Source organism: Heptranchias perlo, chromosome 36 (genome assembly GCF_035084215.1).
Source record: "Heptranchias perlo isolate sHepPer1 chromosome 36, sHepPer1.hap1, whole genome shotgun sequence".
Classification (NCBI taxonomy): domain Eukaryota; kingdom Metazoa; phylum Chordata; class Chondrichthyes; order Hexanchiformes; family Hexanchidae; genus Heptranchias; species Heptranchias perlo.
Window position 1 is genome coordinate 18,897,856 of NC_090360.1, and position 20,436 is coordinate 18,918,291.

Genomic DNA, 20,436 nt, shown 5'->3' on the forward strand with positions numbered 1-20,436 from the left:
CAAACCGGTCGTTTCATGATGGTAGCCACCATTACTGATGATAATTTTTTTAAATTCCAGATTTTATTTAATTTAAATGTCCCAGCTGCCGTGGCGAGGTTTGAACTCTGACTCCGGGTTATTCGTCCAGGCATCTGGATTACGAGTCCAGTAACATAACCACTATGCTTCCGTACCCGAGGGTTACAGTTGTGAAGACAGACTTGAGAATTATGCTTTTTTCCCCACCCACTGGAGCTGAGAAGGTGAAAGGGTGATCTGACAGAGGTCTTCAAGATCATGAAAGATTGTTTTCACTAGTTGGCAAGACTGTAACAAGAGGGCACAAATTTAAGATAATCACAAAAAGTGCAGGACGGTGGGATTAGACTAGATACTTAATGTGGAAGAAACACCGAGGCTGACTTGAGGGGTTAATGGCCTGTCTGTATGCTGGAACTTTCTATGGTGGAGGCGTAGGAGTAATATATCCGTTACAGTTAACGTACCATGAGATCAAGGAAAAGAGGAAGTCCAACCATTACAAACGAGCATGTGGAAAGAAAATGTTGATATTTTCAGGTCCTTCCTTGCTCATGTTTCATTAGAAGAAAGGCCTTCTCATACACAAATTCCTGTCAACTGCAGTGTAAACGCTAACCAAATTAGTCAAAGGCGGCAATTACCAGCCTTACAACCCAACTACCTACAACCCTATGTCTGCTGGGCCTGTCCTGGGGGGAACTGAGCATCTAGGATTGCTAACTGGTCAGTTTTGGGCTGGACTATCTGGAAATGTGAACCAGAGATCAACAAGTCTGAGGTGCTATACAGAAAAGCAACCCAATCAATTATCCACCAAAAAAAATCTTCTTTTGGTTGGAGGTTCCACACATCCCTTCCTGGTTGCCCACCACCCTCCCCAGGATCATTGCCACCAAATCTCAAGGCTCTTGATACGTGTGACACTATCTGAATATGTAAAACCATATTGGCAAATTTAAACTCCTGCAAACACTGTGTGAACAACGGGGCCGAGGTCCCAAGTAATTACTGGGCGGTCGCAGGGCGGCGGATGCAGGGCACAGCTCTGTAAAAAAAAGTAATAAAAAAGCATTTGATTTCAAGAAAATATTCTCATTGACGCACAATGGAAATCACGGATTGTAAACTAATTTCCTCTTCAATATCCATTTTGTACCATAGATCCCCCTTCAAAAGGGATATTGTTCTATAAGATGCTGCTTCTGTCCCGATTACACTGTAGGGTGAATATCTCAGCGAAACTGTGCAAGACTGAATATGCCCAGTTATTTTATTAATTTATTTCTCTCTTGTCACCCTCAAAATGCTGACTCGCTCATTATAGCACACATTCTAATAGTGGCTCTCCAGCACCTCATACAAGTGGCTGCTCTTCATGTCTGTGCCTGGACAATGAGCGTTAGCAGCCTGTACAACCCCATCACCAAATGACCCACTAGAGTGTTCAAGGTAATGATCTGTGGGGTACACCACCCGGAGTTCACATTACCTGAGGACCATTACCTGGGTACACAGCCCTAGATATGTACTACACAAAGTACACCCTCCACACAATATACTACCTAGAGTACACTGTCCCAGATATGCACTACACTATTTGATGGTTTACACAACCTGAGCTACAGTGCCAAAAATATACACTGCCCAGGGGCAAACTACCCAGTTATATGATAAGGTTATTACTTACACTGAGTCCCTGGGTTATGCTCTTCCTTATATGTGTGAAAAGATTACTTTTACAGTCAGAGAGTGGATTACTCATCACCTTGTGTATATTACCACCTAATTAATGCAGCGTTTTATAGGTACTGAGCTGGGAAACTATAACCAACCCTGAGAATCCGCAGCACAGGCTGAGCAGATTTCCCATCTCTCTTTGTTTGCAGTGTTCAGCCCTTTCAGTACAATTCTCAACCACTTGCCATTTTTGTCTGGCACCTAAATTGAGCAAACAGCAAAACACAACACTGCAACAAAAATCGGTAACCAGAGGACACAGATTTAAGAGAATTGGCAAAAAATCAAGCGGGGAAATAAGGACAACACTTTTTATGCAGCGAGTTGTTATGATCTGGGATGTACTATCTGAAAAGGCGATGCAAGCAGATTGAATAGTAACTCTCAAAAGGAAATTGGAGAAAACTTGAAGAGGAGAAATTTGCAGGGTTATGGGGAAAGAGCAGGGGAGTGGGATTAATGGGATAGCTCTTTCAAAGAACTAGCACAGGCACAATGGGCAGAAGGCTTCCTTCTATGCTGTATGATTCTATAACACTGACAAATGTTAAACGAGCGGTCACTTATAAAGTGGATGGTGCTCTCCCACTCCCCATTGTGCTCACGCACCAGCCTGGGAGAAAGGACTGTTTGTCCATAATGATGTTAGCTGAACCGTCTCATCCATTATCTTGTGTCTGACATATTCAACCACGAGAAGAAATTGAAAATTGCTGGAAGGTGAAAGTCTTAAGCACACGTTCAGTGTCATTTATAAAGATACCGATGGTGATAAATCTCACCTCCATCAGGAGTGATGTCTGCAGTTTTCACAGAAAGTCCAGGAGCCAAAGATCTTCCACGACCGACCACAGCCTCAGTTTCATACATCAGTACAAGCTGTCCGTCACTCGGTGACGCTTTAAAAACGTTCGGCCAGTTTGAAAATATAGAACACACGTCGCAACATATCACAGACAGACAATCCCTCATGGCTCAGCAAAGAAAATATCTTTTCTGCATATATCGTAGGTTAGACAAAAACAGGCATTTCAATAGAATGGGGTTGTGAGCACTGCAGGGAGAGGGTTAAATTATATTATATCCCGAGTGCTACGTAGAAGGTACTAACAGGGTTAAACCATAGCTCCAGTAATCTGTATAATACATTAACGGGATAAGCACACAGACCTCATTCTCTGTATAATACATTAACAGGGTTAGAACACAGATCCCATTCTCTGTATAATACACTAACGAGATTAGAACACAGACCCCATTCTCTGTTTAGTACATTAACAGGGTTAAAAGGGCCCCATTCTCTGTGTAATACATCAGGAGGGTCTCCGAGTATGGTTATGTGTGTCCATGCGGGTCCCCGGCTGAGGAGAGTCCGTTGACTGTCTCTGCTTGGGTGAGGCCTGAGGGCAGAGTTGAGGGTCCACTCCCAGGAAGGAGCATTGGAGAGGTGTAATGAAGGCAGCCTGGGACCAAAGTAGTGAACTGGAGAGACAGGGTGCAGCAGGACTGGGATCTGACTGACTGGCGGGAATGATATGGGTGATTCTACAATCCCGCAGTCTCGGGGATCCCATTCCGGGACAATGCGGCTTTGCAATGGGATGACCGGATTGTATGGTCACCCACTATCTGTACGCTAGGGTTGCCAACTCTGGTTGGACATATTCGGGGAGTTTCCTCACATGACCTCCCGCCTCCAACCACCCCGCCATTGGTCGGCTGACATGCCCGTCCTCGCGGTGCACTGCCTTCCCACGCCGATTGGAAAGTGAGCAGACTCTTTGTTACCTGATTGGAAGATTCTTGTCAGTCAAACAGCCTTTTTTTTCCCGTCTCCAATAGATTTTATAACTAATTAACAAGATTGTGCAAAGAAAATGGAAAAAAAACACACAATTGTTTTCAATGCCCCATGACTTTTCTTTCGGGCTGTTTGCAGCAGTGTCCGTGAGATTAATCTTTAATTCCTGGAGACTCCATGACAATCCTGGAGGGTTGGCAGCCATACTGCACACACACAATTTCTGGCAGGGACTCAGGAAGGACTCATTTCTGCCACTTTCCAGTCCAGAGGTGCAAAGCCCAATTGAGCTACCAATCTGAGACCATCCAACACAGCACAAATTCGGAATCAAACTTCGGACCTTCACGTGCCTGTGGTTTAGTTGCATTTACTTTCTGAGCTATCAGGATCCACTCCCTCCACCACTGGCGCACTGTGGCTGCAGTGTGTACCATCTACAGGATGCACTGCAGCAACTCGCCAAGGCTTCTTCGGCAGCACCTCCCAAACCTGTGACCTCCACAACGCAGAAGGACAAGGGCAACAGATGCATGGGAACGCCATCACCTCCAAGTACCCACCTAAGTCACACACTATCCAGATTTGACAAATATTGCCATTCCTTCATCATCGCTGGTCAAATCCTGGAACTCCCGACCTAACAGCACTGTGGGAGCACCTTCACCACATGGGCTGCAGCGGTTCAAGAAGGCATCCCATCCCCACCTTCTCAAGGGCAACTAGGGATGGGCAATAAATGCTGGCATTGCCAGCGATTCCCACATCCTGAGAATGAATAATAATAAAAGAAAAGGATAGAGCTAACTCAAAGGTAAATTTACTGACCCTGACCTGCAATTGAAAGGAGCATGGGTTGAAGATAGGGCTATGACTGCAGCCAATTCTCCAACCCACACTTTTCCCGCTGGGAGCTTGGGATCAGTGAATTCACCTTTACATTGCTAACCAAGTCAGAGGTTAAAGGTCAGAGCGGAAATCCAACAAGTAGAAATCCTGTTTCATGGCGATGCTGTTTTCATCCAGATGGAACAGGCTCTGCACTGTCAGTAGGTAACAGTCACTAGGGTCTGCAAACAGTGAGCAGCACAAATCCGCTATCACCATCCCGTATGTCACCTTGTCAGATGGACCTGCAACACACAAACCAAGCACTTTAGTGACTGATCTCTCAATTAGATTCATGCAGACACTTCCCATTTTAATGTCGATTTCCATTGTGGGACAGCACATTGAACTATCTACATGATGCAGCAGGCTCTGCTGACCCAACTCTAGGTCAACATGTGATCTTAGTTATAATGCCACTGCTGAACACTGATCATTGGATCAAGTTGATCGTTTGACCTTTCCAAATCAGATGTCTGGTATTGGAAAATCAAAAGAACAAGATGGGTTTGGATGTAGAAGGTCACTCTGTACATTTGATCTCATATTTCCAAGTTACCAATCCCAGAGTCAGCCCATTACAGCATCCAGTGCTCTCTTAAATGAGTCCAGTGTCCTGGGCTCAACTACTCATCCTGACAACCTGTTCCAACTACTTGCCCTTGAGAACCCTGACCCTGTGCCCTCTTACCCTGCTGCTTTGAAGCTATTGTCCTAGCTTTACTTCCTCTATCCCATAAGACAACTTCTTTTCAGGGTGAAGAGTTCCATCTTATTAAGTTGTCCTACACAGCTCAGCCTCGAACACTGGGGAACACCTGGTTGCTCTCCTCTGCATAGCCTCTAGGATCTGAACGGCCATCCTATGTCACACCTATCAGATTTGTACCCAGTGCTCCAGATTTGTTCTCACCAGAGCACTGTAGAGCCTCAGCACTGGCAGTGGCATTCACCAGGCAGAGCTATAGAGCATGGTCTGTGCCTCTCACCCATCAAACTTTCCATACACGGCTAAACTCATTGGGATAGAAATTGGGATGCATAGCACCCACGTTTTGGGTGTAAAACGAATGCAAAATAAACCAATTTAGCAGTGTGACGGCCTGAGCCCAATCTGCACAGGCATTGGTCCAACAGCTAAATTTGTGGCGCCCTATTCTTAGGTGTCCCAGGCGTTGGGCCCCTTAATTAGGGGCCTAAAACTTGCTGCAGGCCCTTCGAGAAATTAGTCGGTGATGGATTCTTCAGCGACTCCCACGGCCAATAACTTCAGGTAAGTTTAAAAAAAATTGTTAATAAAAAAAACCCTTCCAGTGGAGCCGGGAGGAACAAGATGGCTCCTCCAACTCCAGAAGAGGCGCGATCGTCTCCCGCCCTCCCCCCCCCCCCCCCCCAGCGATAGCGCTCCAAACCACCCACCCCCTGATGTCTTTGGTCGGGCGAGGTGCCTGTGGAGGTGCGACCAGCGCTGGCAGCTCGCGCCGAGTACGTTAATGATGCCCAAGGGCCAATTTCCATCGCTCTTCAGTTCTCTCGGACATGCCCTGATTGTGCAGTGCCGAGTCTAGGCCCTAAAATGGTCCCTAATTTCTAGATCATTAATCTGTGGGGTACACAGGATGCACAGTGAGTACCAAAATAGCCAGTTCAATTCACTGGCAAGGAGAAGCTCCTATAGTTATTATGGAGATACTTTTCCGACTTTGTGCTTGTGACTGTGAATTGTTCCCGCCACAGATGCATATTGGAAATTTGGCCAGTGCGTGCCAAAATTCCCAATATGTGATCCCAGAGTGGGAGGTTCCTGCTGGGAGTGGAAATTCAGAAAATGACACCTTGAATTAACTCCAACAGTATTCCTCACAAGTGGAATAGACTGAGTATTACACAAATGTACTGTGCAGTCTTTAGACAACGAATTAGGAAAAAAATAATCGCATGGTTTTACACACTTGAGCATTTTTTGAGGGAGTGTAATCTTTGTGTAATTGGAGATCACAGCAGGGAGGCAACAACAATGCAAACTCTCCCCCGTAAACGCTCCCAAATCCGGAGATTACAACTAAACCTCACTTTTATAATCCATACTCCAGATCTTCATGCTTCAGCTTGATTGGACTGGGGATAGATTTAGAGGATAATAATTCACATGTAAAAGGTGACTGGCTCCATGCTGGCTACTTGTGAGTCACTGAGACTTCCTGCCTGATGCCGCTCCAGTCTCCAGTGTGCCTACCCCACATGCTGAAAAGGCTCCTCCTGCCTTCCTGCCTAAAGTCACTCCGGTAAGTGAGTTGGAGTGATGCATCTGTAGAACTTGAATTTCTAAGCACTCAGCACTTGTGCTGTCTGGCTGCTCTGGTGATATCCTGTACTTGAGATAGAAGCTGGGGTCGGTTACCTACGAGTTTGATTAGCCAGGCGGGAGGAATATTGAGAAATATCTTCTCCATGAGTTTGGACGAGACAAGAACGTCAATCCTGGAATCTCCGTCTGCTAGCACAAGCACTGTAGGCCTGGGAAAGCACAAAGAAAACACGGATCAGGGAATGCTGAGCTGTCAGTCTAAACCATCTGATAGCTTGCTCCTGGCTGATTGAGAATGTGCAGGGCTCTCCCTGTATCTCTTCCAACTAAATACACTGCTGACATACTTACTTTGGATTGTACTGATGGGTGTTATGTAGATACTTACTCAAATAACAACAGTCGGTGTAATCCACTGTGTGGGAACTTTGATGGAGACTCTTTATGGGTGTGGCGGGGTGTGAATTTAGCATGGCAATAAATTAATTAAATGATCAATAGTGCCAACAGTGTTGGGATTGGAATGATTGTTTTTTGCGCTCATGGTGATGATGTGTGTTATTGCCTCCTCACATACAGTACGGGGTTAGAACCATTGGAAAGGTCCTTCCTTGCTCCAGGCAGCACTCTCTGGTGATAAATAAGGTTGGCTGGTTGCCAATTAAGCCTCCCTCCACACTGCCGTCTCCCATCTCCAGCCTGGTCATAAAGTTAGTCATGCCAAAAATTTGTGGAGGACGTCCTCTGTCTGGGACCTCAGCTGCTGACCCCGCCAGAGTTCACAGGCTCAGGAAGAGATCTCTTAACATCCCAACCGCAGGTGACCGTGCCAGTAGAGGGGTATATCCAGGGCCCACATCTTACCCCAGAGGACAGAAAATCAGCTGAATGCTGCAGGTTTTGGGAAGGTATGCTTCCATCTCCCCAGAAAGATGTTAGTGCCCCCATCAGTCACCTTATCAAGGCGGGGTGGGTGGCAGGGGACGGGAGGGGATATTTTCAAGAAAGACCCTCAATATTTGGTGGTCCAAGCCTGGGAGCAGAGGCCCAGGGCAGAGCGCGGACCGGGAGCGGAGGCCCAGGGCAGAGCGCGGACCGGGAGCGGAGGCCCAGGGCAGAGCGCGGACCGGGAGCGGAGGCCCAGGGCAGAGCGCGGACCGGGAGCGGAGGCCCAGGGCAGAGCGCGGACCGGGAGCGGAGGCCCAGGGCAGAGATTGCACCTCAACAGGGCCGGGACCAATATCATCACGGGGAGGTTTGCTAGTGCTGTTGGGGAGGGTTTAAACTAACTTGGCAGGGGGATGGGAACCTGAGTGTAGATTCAGAAGGGAGAGAAGCAGAGCTGGAAATGAAAGGCAGAAAATTAGTAAGTGAGTTTGGAAGGCAGAGGAAACAAAGGCTAGAAAATAGGCAACAAAGGAGTATGGCAGCGTTTAATGGTATATACTCCAATGCAAGGAGTCTAGTGAATAAGGCAGATGAGCTGAGCACACAGATAGTCACATGGAAGTATGATATCATAGTTATTACGGAAACATGGCTCAAAGAAGGGCAGGAATGGCTGCTCAACATTGCTGGTTACAGGGTTTTCAGACGAGATAGAGAGGGAGAAAAAAGGAGGGGGGAGGTCGCAATATTGGTTAAAGAAACAATTACAGCTGTGAGGAGGGATGATATGTTAGAAGGATCATCAAATGCGGCCATATGGGTTGAGCTGAAGAATACGAAAGGGGCAATCACACTACTGGGAGTGTACTCTAGATCCCCAAGCAGTCAGAGGGAGATGGAAGAGCAAATACGTATGTAAATTTCTGAGAAGTGCAAAACAATAGGGCAGTAATAGTAGGGGATTTCAACTACCCGAATATTAACTGGGATAGAATCAGTGTAAAAGGTATAGAGAGAGCAAAATTCTTAAAATGCATTCAGGAGAACATTTTTTAGCCAGTATGTGGCAAGCCTAACAAGAGAGGGGGCAGTTCCGGACTTAGTTTTAGGGAATGAAGCTGGACAGGTGGAAGGAGTATCAGTGGGAGAGCATTTTGGTGGTAGTGATCAGAATTCAGTTAGATTTAGCATAGTTATGGAAAAGGATAAAGATAGACCAGGAGTAAAAGTTCTCAATTGGGGAAAAGCCAATTTTACAAGCTGAGATATGATTTAGCAAAAGTCGTCTGGAAACAGCAACTTGAAGGTAAATCAGTGTCAGAGCAGTGGGAGGCATTCAAGAGAGAGATAGTGAGGGTTCAGAGCAAATATATTCCCACAAAGAAAAAGGGTGTGACTCCTAAATCTAGAGACCCCTCGATGTCAAGGAGCATACAGGGTAGAATAAGGCAAAAAAGGGAAGCTTATGACAGATGCCGAGAGCTCAGTACTGCAGAAAGCCTAGAGGAGCATAGAACGTGCAGGAGTGAAATTAAAAAGGAAACTAGGAAAGCAAAGAGAGGGCGTGTAAAATACTGGCAAGTAAAATCATGGAAAACCCAAAGATATTTTATAAATACATAAAGAGCAAGAGGATAACGAAGGAAAGAGTAGGGCCTATTAGAGACCAAATAGGTAAATTGTGAGTGGAGGCGGAAGACGTGGGCATGGTTCTTAATGAATACTTTGAGTCTGCCTTCGCAAAAGAGGGGGACGATGCAGATACTGTAATTAAGGAGGAAGAGTGTGAAATATTGTATGGGATAAACATAGTGAGAGAGAAAATATTAAGGAGTTGGGCATCTTTGAAAGAAGATAAATCACAAGGCCGAGATGAAATGTATTCCAGGCTGTTAAGAGAAGCAAGGGAGGAAATAACGGAGGCTCTGACCATCATATTCCAATCCTCTGCGGCTACAGGCTGCTAATGTTGTTTAAAAAGGGAGAAAGGGATAGATCGAGTAATTACAGTCAGCCTAACCTCAGTGGTGGGCAAACTATTGGAAAAAATTCTGAGGGACAGTATAAATTGTCATTTGAAAGGCTTGAATTAATCAAGGACAGTCAGCATCGATTTGTTAAGGGAAGGTCGTGTCTAACTAACTTGATTGAATTTTTTGAGGAGGCAACAAGAGGGGTTGATGAGGGTAGTGCGTTTGATGTAGCCTACATGGATCTTAGCAAGGTCCCACATGTCAAACTGGTCAGAAAAGTAAAAGCCCATGGGATCCAAGGGAAAGTGGCTAGTTGGATCCAAAATTGGCTCAGTGGCAGGAAGCAAAGGATAATGGTCGAAGGGTGTTTTTGTGACTGGGTGGCTGTTTCCAGTGGGGTTCTGCAAGGCTCAGTACTAGGTCCCTTGCTTTTCATGGTACATAGCAATGATTTAGATTTAAATGTAGGGGGCATGATTAAGAAGTTTGCAGATGATACAAAAATTGGCCGTATGGTTGATAGTGAGGAAGAAAGCTGTAGACTGCAGGAAGATATCAATGGACTGGTCAGGTGGGCAGAAAAGTGGCAAATGGAATTCAATCCGGAGAAGTGTGAGGTAATGCATTTGGGGAGGGCAAACAAGGCAAGGAAGTACACAATAAATGGTAGGATACTGAGAAGTGTACAGGGACCTTGGAGTTCATGTCCACATATCCCTGAAGAAAGCAGGACAGGTAGACAAGGTGGTTAAGAAGGCATATGTGATATATTCTATGCCTCGGCTAATAAAGGAAAGTAAGAGCAGGGAGGTTATGCTACAAATTTATAAAACACTAGTTAGGCCACAGCTAGGATACTGAGTACAGTTCTGGTCACCACATTATAGGAAAGATGTGATTGCACTAGAGAGGGTACAGTGGAGATTTACGAGAATGTTGCCAGGACTGGAGAATTTTAGCTATGAGGAAAGATTGGATAGGCTGGGGTTGTTTTCTTTGGAACAAAGGAGGCTAAAGGGGAGAATTAATTGAGGTGTACAAAATTATGAGGCGCACAAAATTATGAGGCGCCAAGAGAGAGTGGACAGGAAGGGCCTATTTCACTTAGCAGAGGGGTCAATAACCAGGGGGCATAGATTTAAAGTAATTGGTAGAAAGATTAGAGGGGAGTTGAGGAGAAATTTTTTCACCCACAGGGTGGTGGGGTCTGGAACTCACTGCCTGAAACGGTGGTAGAGGCAGAAACCCTCACCGCATTTAAGAAGTACTTGGATATGCACATGAAATGCCGCAACCTACAAGGCTACGGACCAAAAGCTGGAAAGTGGGATTGGGCTGGATAGCTCTTTCTCGGTTGGCACAGACACGATGGGCCGAATAGCCTCCTTCTGTGTCGTATATTTCTATGATTCACCTCAACCACTTCATGTGGTAGCGAGTTCTACATTCTAGCCAGTAAAGAAGTTTCTCCTGAATTCCTTATTGAATTTATTAGTGACTATCTTATATTTATGGCCTCTAGTTTTGGACTTCCCACATGTGTTGTTCACACATAGCTCTGTTGCTTCTTCTTGTAGGTTACAAAGTTATTGCAACACTGTCTTACTGCCTTGTGACACACTTCACTCTTTATCTTCTACCATGTGTAGTGTGTCTTAGGATGATGTGGGGTCCTTTGGGGAGAAACCTTATATAAGGTGCTTACCTGTAATAGATTCGCAGGGCACTGTCTGGTAAGCATGGAATACACTGCTGGTAGATGCCGTTCTCATCAAATCCCAGTTCAGTGCCACAGCTTCCACAGCCGGAGTATGTGAAATGAGAGAGAGAGGCCAAGACAGTCTCCGCTGGAGTGAGAGCATCCATCGTGAACAAAGGATTACATATTGAATAGGCACTCCACTGCATCGTTACTAATTGGGTCTTTAATTGAACAGTTCCTGCGAACAGAGACACAGACAGCAGTGAAATTAATTATATGTTATAAACAAAATACAGTGACTCCCTGCTTTTTTAAAATTCGTTCATGGTATGTGGGCGTCGCTGGCAAGGCCGGCATTAATTTCCCATCCCTAATTGCCCTTGAGAAGGTGGTGGTGAGCCGCCTTCTTGAACCGCTGCAGGTGGGGGTGAAGGTTCTCCCACAGTGCTGTTAGGGAGTTCCAGGATTTTGACCCAGCGACGATGAAGGAACGGCGATACATTTCCAAGTCGGGATGGTGTGTGACTTGGAGGGGAACATGCAGGTGGTGTTTCCATGTGCCTGCTGCCCTTGTCCTTCTAGGTGGTAGAGGTCACGGTTTGGAAGGTGCTGTCGAAGAAGCTTTGGCGAGTTGCTGCAGTGCATCCTGTGGATGGGACACACTGCAGCCACAGTGCGCCGGTGGTGAAGGGAGTGAATGTTTAGGATGGTGAGAATCCCTACGTGGTCAGTTTTTAGTAAAATATTAAGATGCCTACGTGGCAAAGAAGCAGAATGCAAAATGGTTAGAAAGGGTTAATTAGTAACTGAGATTGATACAAGTGGCCTTGCCCCCCTGCTGGGCCATATGTTTGCTTAGTCAGCAGGCCTGCATTGTCTTATCAATGATAGGTCTTTGATGTGATTCAAGGACTGGTCTGAATGTCTCCATGTTTATGGCAGATCAATATAGGTAACGAGCTTAGCCAAAGTTGAAAGACATTCCAGGTTGGGAGATAAGGAACAGAAGGAACAGGGAAGAACATTCCAAGTTGGAAAGTGAGGAAGTTATCCCCTTTGATGTCTAACAGCAGCATGATCAGCACATGGACGATCTATGATTGGCCGGCAATAATGTAACCTCACATGGCAACCTATGCCCGGCTTATGATTGGTGTTGACCCTCGTTAAGTATGTTCCAACCCCTATTCATCTGTATAAAAACGTGTGGATTTCTGTATGTTTTTGTTCTTGCTCTGCCAGCATAGAGGGACTCTATCAGGAGTCCAAATCAATGCTGCAGACTAAGAACCCTGCTATTAAAGATGTGTTGAACTTTAAAATGTATTCGACTTCAGTTATTACTGAACCAGACTGAGGGGAAAGAATACGAATCGTCATTTGGTGGCAGCGGTGGGATCTTAACGGTCGTTCACCGAGAGTTCGCGGAGTAAGAGGCGGATTGTCTCAGACACGGAGGAAGGAAATGGCGCCCCGATGTAAGTAGTCTTAATTTACTATGTCGGTTTTCCTCCAATCCGTCAGTCTGACGACGAATCGTCCAATCGCTAACACTCGTGTGCGTCCTTACAAGATTCAGGTCAGTCTGGCGAATACACAGAAATAGCAGGAAGAGGTCAGTGGTCGAATATCACTGAGGGAATAACTTGTAAGCGGTAGGTCAGTGGTTAATATCACTGAGGGTAGTCAGGGTTTAAGTTCCTGATGATTGGATATAAACAGGAACTATTGATAAAACTTAGATGCCGAAAAAAGGCTCAGGAATTAATTTGGAAAATAACAGAGGTACCTCAGCCAAAGAACTAATTGCTTTATGGAGACAGTACTGTAAAAAAATGGATAGAATTAAGTGACTAGACAAATGTTTAAAAGACAGAGACCCGAAAAAGAAAGGTTTTGTTGTTTAAGTGTACTGTCCCTTTAAAAAGCCTGTCTTGATCAGTGTTTTTTTTTGTCGGTGTTGTGGGCCACGCCCCCTTCTTACTGTGTCTTACGTGTTTTCTTCCTTTGTGTAATGTATCTGTCTTGTCGTGTGTTTAATTCTGATACTGCCGAATTAAAATTGGAGTTATTGAGGTTAAGTGACCTATTAAATTCTGGTTCTTATAAAGTGTGGGCATGTTAAATTCCAGACATGGGATCTTCAAAAAATTGGCATTTTGATTGTTTATTTTGTGATTGGCTGTAGTTTAAAAAGAGATTAAAAATTAATGGGATACATTAAAAAACTATCAGGATCATTGTGATAGGAAAAGTCGGAAAGCTGGAACAGCTCGGAGCGTTGATTATAATCACATCCACTAAAAGTATGTGAAAAAATAGTGTGCAAAAATATAGTATAAAGCAATCCACAAATGTGAGAAGTAAAAAAATCAGTCAAACCTGTGTGAAGTGAAATTTTGAAGGTGGGAACTTAATCTCAAAAGGGAGAAGGATCAAGTTACTCCTACCACAAGAGCAAGTTAATATTAACCCCTTCCATCCCAAGAAGCCAGACTGTCATGCCAAGAGCAGTTCAAACAGATAGAAATGACCCAGTCGGTTGAGAACTGTCTGAGGTTTGCCCAGAACACAGGTGAACATGAGGTAATAATTGGTATAGGTTATATTAGTAAAATTGTCCCGATCACTCGGAAATGCCAAAGGCTACAATTGACTGAGATATAAGTTTTCACGCTACAGTGAAAAATTGATAAGAAAGGAATGTAAAACAAATCATATGAAAAGGAAGCATAGGTTAGACAATTGGAAGTCCATTACTTGAGCTATGTACTGACACAGGGTACTAAACACCTATCAGTTTTACCCTGCCACAGTATGATAAGGAAGTTTTGACAAGTTCTGGGGCTATTCAATTTTATTTGAAATTAATAGTAGAATACAAGATCTGACCAAAGAGGGGAGACCTTCCCTGACAAATTATATAACTCGCATTGAGACTGCTAAGAAAACTCAACAATTAGATCAACACCTCCTAACTCAAGTGTTAAAACAAAGAGCGACATGGAATGGAGGTGGACATCGTAAAAAGAGATAGGCAAATATGGAGACGTAAAGATCTGTGATAAGTGATATAGCAACTGCCTTTACCTCAGTTGTTAACACCATTGATTTGACAACATTAGATCAAAAGGTCAGAGATTTAGGGTCTCGCATTAAAGATATATTAAAAGATAACTGAAAATACAGATAAGGAATTGTCTGAGGATCAAATGCTGACCATATATTTGCAAAGGATAGCTACAGTGCTAGAAACACATGCCCAAACCATTAATAAAAGAGGAATATAACGTATCTTAGCAGGCGGCTACTAATGATATCTGCTTAATGTGGTTACATCTTGAAAACACAGAGATTAGGACTTGGAGTTAGAAATTCCAGTCCCAGCCCTGCGTACATCTGTATGTGGAAGAGACAGTGTTTATTTCAGACAGGCTGCGGGCTTCAGAGAAAGAGCAAGAGTGGAACTAGGCAAATTCTCTCTCCTGTTTTGTTTTCTAAATTTGTTTTGGGTATAGGGATTATTCCTTTGGATAAATAAATAATAAATGAAGATTTGACAAATTAATCACTTGGGCTCTCAAGAAGAGCCGCAATGGATTTTCTGTGTTTCTTTTAAAACAGGTGACCCTGGTTTTTTTTGGGACCACGTGAGTGTTGATGGTGCAGGATTACCAAGAGTAGTTACAAAGTTACGGTGCAACCTTTGCTGGAGAAATTTGGTGCAGGAAACGATCCAGTGGTGTTAAAGATTTAAGACTTTAGCTGCAGACATCAGCAGATACCAAATGTCACAGCGTGGTGATATCAACCTGATTCTCTTCTTTTGAAAACATTTTGATTTGTTTTGTTTTAACCTATTTGTTGTCTTCCGAGACAGAGTGCTCGAGGTGGGGAGATATGGGAATTTCTCTAAAGTCATTGAATTGGGCATGATAAAAAATCAATCTGGCATAAATATACAATCGAGTGGAAGTCAGGAAAGTGTAGTTGAGAATAGTAAATTGATAGCTTTCTCGTGGAGATATTTGTGTCCTTGCCTATAATGAATAATGAGAAAACTACACTCAATAGCCTGGCCACGACCCTGACATCGGGACCATTCAGGGGGAGATAAGCACTCTAGACACCCCTGATCTTTTTGATAAGATAACCTGAAAACCTAAGAATGGCTACAGTGGACATAAAAGATACAAATGTATGTTGCCATCATCTGAAACGGAGATCAGGATGAAGAACATGATTACAAAGGCCTATGGCCTGGTGAGCTATTGCAACCACTCTTTAAACAAACCAGTTGCTTTTACAGGACTGAATCCTACAGGACATATGATGTGTGCCATGGAAAATGTTCGGAAATACCATGAGGAAGAAGAGACTGGCCAGCAGAAAGTTAATATCCAAGAACACTAAGCTCATTCCTATGAGATGCTGCTAGTATGCGGAGATACATGAAGAAGATACAGTGAAGAATGAGTCTCAGACAGGCTCAGTTACTTGACAACAGCACAACAGGAAAATGGTTAATGTGGTCCAGGCGAGTGAGAAATCCTTTTAAACAAGGCACTGACACATGGTCCATAGAGAAACCAACTAATTAATGAAACAGTCAGGAAACACTGGTATCAATCAAAAGGACTGAAATTAAAGTAAAGAGGGACACAGTAATTTGGATTTCCAAAATTCAGGGTTAGGTTCCCATCAGTTAACAATAAAATTGGGAGAAACAATATTTAGAAGATATCCGCACGATGGATACAAAATTACAAGATTATGAGGGGCCCAGATAAAGTAGACAGGAAGTACCTGTTTCCCCTAGCAGAGGGTTCAAGAACTAGAGGACGTAGATTTAAGCTGATTGGCTGGAACAAAATTAAAGGGATGTGTTACTAGACATGCTGTCACTGTGTGTCCACATAGTGTTGGACACAGCCTAGAAGCACAGTGTGGGTTTAATAATACCGGTACCAATCGGGATATTAACTGTACCATGGAGTCCCTAGAGGCGGATCTAAAACCCACTCAAGTGGTATATGCCGGAGAGGGCGAATATTGTGTTACAACTAATTTGAAAACGTTTAAATATGCCAATCTAACTTGTGATATTTTAAGTCCAGAATTCTACTCCATTTCTGAAGTCCTGGTTCGGATTGGACCCGAGGAACTGGTAGAGATACATCGGCATAACCTCACCACCGTACAAGTTTCTGAGAATGTCAGAAAGGACTTAAAAGAATATCAGGACACATTTGGGTATCTGACACCCCTGTTGCCTAAATACTTGAAAGCATTGCGAATGGAGATACGCCTCTCCCAGAAGGTTTATTATAACCTACAACAGGACAATAACAACATTAAGCATGACATTGACCAAATTAAAGTCACCACCTGGTGAAATGACCTCTGGAATTTGGGACTGAATATACAGATCCATCTTTGGATTAGATTAGTTTCATATGTATTAGTCGTAGTGCAGTTTGTTGTAATGTGCTTCTTGATTTTCATTGCATGTAATCAATGTAAGTAGAGGATGAAGGGTTTGGCAAAGATAGTAAAACAGAGCCTGGGTGAGAATGTCCCCATTGTCTCTGTGGTTTCAACTAAGAACACATCTTAATGGTACCGGGAGTAGCACCTGCTGGGGTAAGGTGCATGTAAAAGGGAAGACAATTATAGTTTGATAGGATTATCAGATGCTCTGCCTCTCTTCCACCCGGACTGGTGGCCAACACGAAGGGAACCTGGTTAAGATGAGGTACAGCATCTAATGGGATACTGTAGGGAGAATTTGGATTAAGGGATATAATGGGGAGGGCACCAATTCACAGGTGTAAAATGGTCTGAAAGGTACCATTCAGTCTAGTTAGGCTGGAAACAAAATATAAAGCACCATGGGATATTTGACTATGTTAGCCTTTTCAAACTAACATGAATAGGTTTAGCTGACCAAGGACATTCGCAGCTTACTTGAGAGATGTTTAGAAGGAGTCTGTTCCTGAGAACAGATAAGAGTACAAAGGCGTATTGATGAAACATGTCTGTGTTCTATTGGGACTTCTCTAGTTCAAGGGCTAGTCATATTCATTGTTATAACTCTTATAGTTTATTGCTTACTTGAATGTTGCTGCACTGCAGAACCTGCAGAACCAGTGAGCACCGTAATAATTGGTTATCATGATATGATAAAAGGGGGGAATGAGAATCCCTACGTGGTCAGTTTTTAGTAAAATATTAAGATGCCTACGTGGCAAAGAAGCAGAATGCAAAATGGTTAGAAAGGGTTAATTAGTAACTGAGATTGATACAAGTGGCCTTGCCCTCCTGCTGGGCCATATGTTTGCTTAGTCAGCAGGCCTGCATTGTCTTATCAATGATAGGTCTTTGATGTGATTCAAGGACTGGTCTGAATGTCTCCATGTTTATGGCAGATCAATATAGGTAACGAGCTTAGCCAAAGTTGAAAGACATTCCAGGTTGGGAGATAAGGAACAGAAGGAACAGGGAAGAACATTCCAAGTTGGAAAGTGAGGAAGTTATCCCCTTTGATGTCTAACAGCAGCATGATCAGCACATGGACGATCTATGATTGGCCGGCAATAATGTAACCTCACATGGCAACCTATGCCCGGCTTATGATTGGTGTTGACCCTCGTTAAGTATGTTCCAACCCCTATTCATCTGTATAAAAACGTGTGGATTTCTGTATGTTTTTGTTCTTGCTCTGCCAGCATAGAGGGACTCTATCAGGAGTCCAAATCAATGCTGCAGACTAAGAACCCTGCTATTAAAGATGTGTTGAACTTTAAAATGTATTCGACTTCAGTTATTACTGAACCAGACTGAGGGGAAAGAATACGAATCGTCAATGGTGGATGTGGTGCCAATCAAGTGGGCTGCTTTGACCTGGATGGTGTCCAGCTTCTTGAGTGTTGTTGGTGCTGCACTCATCCAGGCAAGTGGAGAGTATTCCATCACACTCCTGACTTGTGCCTTGTAGAGGCTTTGGGGAGTCAGGAGGTGAGTCACTCGCTGCAGAAAACCCAGCCTCTGACCTGCTCTTGTAGCCACAGTATTTATATGGCTGGTCCAGTTAAGTTTCTGGTCAATGGTGACCCCCAGGGTGTTGACGGTGGGGGATTCGGCGATGGTAATGCCATTGAATGTCAAGGGGAGGTAGTTAGACTCTCTCTTGTTGGAGATGGTCATTGCCTGGCACTTGTCTGGCGCGAATGTTACTTGCCACTTATCAGCCCAAGCCTGGATGTTATCCAGGTCTTGCTGCATGCGGGCACGACTGCTTCATTATCTGAGGGGTTGCGAATGGAACTGAACACTGTATAATCATCAGCAAACGTCCCCATTTCTGACCTTATGATGGAGGGAAGGTCATTGATGGAGCAGCTGAAGATGGTTGGGCCTAGGACACTGCCCTGAGGAACTCCTGCAACAATGTCCTGGGGTTGAGATGATTGGCCTCCAACAACCTCTACCATCTTCTTTTGTGCTAGGTATGACTCCAGCCACTGGAGAGTTTTCCTCCTGATTCCCATTGACTTCATGTTATAGGGCTCCTTGGTGCTACACTCGGTCAAATGCTGCCATGATGTCAAGGGCAGTCACTCTCACCTCACCTCTGGAATTCAGCTAATTTGTCCATGTTTGGACCAAGGCTGTAATGAGATCTGGAGCAGAGTTCCTGGTGGAACCCAAACTGAGCATTGGTGAGCAGGTTATTGGTGAGTAAGTGCCGCTTGATAGTACTGTCGACGACACCTTCCATCACTTTGCTGATGATTGAGAGTAGACTGATGCGGTGGTAATTGGCTGGATTGGATTTGTCCTGCTTTTTTGTGGGCAGGACATACCTGGGCAGTTTTCCACATTGTCGGGTAGATGCCAATGTTGTAGCTGTACGGGAACAGCTTGGCTAGAAGCGCAGCTAGTTCTGGAGCACAAGTCTTCAGCTTAACAGACGGGATGTTGTTGGGGCCCATAGCCTTTGCTGTATCCAGTGCACTCAGCCATTTCTTGATATCACGTGGAGTGATTTGAATTGGCTGAAGATTGGCTTCTGTGATGGTGGGGATATGGGGAGGAGGCCAAGATGGATCATCCACTCGGCACTTCTGGCTGAAGATGGTTGCAAACGCTTCAGCCTTGTATTTTGCACTCACGTGTTGGACTCTGCCATCATTGAGGATGGGGATGTTCGTGGAGCCTCCTCCTCCCGTTAGTTGTTTAATTGTCCCACCACCATTCATGACTGGATGTGGCAGGTCTGCAGAGCTTTGATCTGATCTGTTGGTTGTGGAATCACTTAGCTCTGTCTATAGCATGTTGCTTCCACTGTTTAGCATGCATGTAGTCCTGTACTGTAGTTCACCAGGTTGGCACCTAATTTTTAGGTACGCCTGGTGCTGTTCCTGGCATGCTCTTCTACACTCCTCATTGAACCAGGGTTGATTCCCTGGCTTGTTGGTAATAGTAGAGTGAGGAATATGCCAGGCCATGAGGTTACAGATTGTGCTGGAATACAATTCTGCTGCTGCTGATGGCCCACAGTGCCTCATGGATGCCCAGTTTTGAGCTGCTAGATCTGTTCTGAATCTATCCCATTTAGCACAGTGGTGGTGCCGCACAACATGTTGGAGGGTGTCCTCAGTGTGAAGACGGGACTGCGCTTCCACAAGGACTGTGCGGTGGTCACTCCTACCAATACTGTCATGGACAGATGCATATGCGACAGGTAGGTTGGTGAGGACGAAATTAAGTAGGTTTATCCCTTGTGTTGGTTTGCTCACCACCTGCCGCAGGCCCAGTCTGGCAGCTATGTCCTTCTGGACTCGGCCAGCAGTGGTGCTACTGAGCCACTCTTGGTGATGGACATTTTGTGCCCTTGCTACCTTCAGTGCTTCCTCCAAGTGGTGCTCAACATGGAGGAGGACTGATTCATCAGCTGAGGGAGGGCTGTCGGTGATAATCAGCAGGAGGTTTCCTTGTCCACGTTTGACCTGATGCCATGAGATTTCATGGGTCCTGGAGTTAATGTTCAGGAGTCCCTGGGCCACTCCCTCCTGACTGTATACCACTGTACCGCCACCTCTGGTGGGTCTGT

General features: G+C 44.7%; 1 protein-coding gene across 7 annotated transcripts in view; it reads right to left on the minus strand.

Annotated features, from left to right (window-relative positions):
• Nucleotides 1-2,482: 2,482 nt before the first annotated feature.
• Nucleotides 2,483-20,436, minus strand: part of shld2 (shieldin complex subunit 2) — a 106,753-nt gene continuing 88,799 nt past the window's right edge. For 6 of the 7 annotated variants that reach the window (XM_067972686.1, XM_067972683.1, XM_067972685.1 and 3 more), the window contains 3 exons: nt 11,325-11,559; nt 6,852-6,967; nt 2,483-4,695 (listed from right to left, as the gene is read on the minus strand). In XM_067972686.1, coding sequence (XP_067828787.1) covers nt 4,523-4,695; nt 6,852-6,967; nt 11,325-11,559 — 524 coding nt within the window. In that variant the 3' untranslated portion in view covers nt 2,483-4,522. The remainder of the gene's footprint in view (nt 4,696-6,851; nt 6,968-11,324; nt 11,560-20,436) is intronic. The other variant, XM_067972688.1, reaches the window with a different exon arrangement.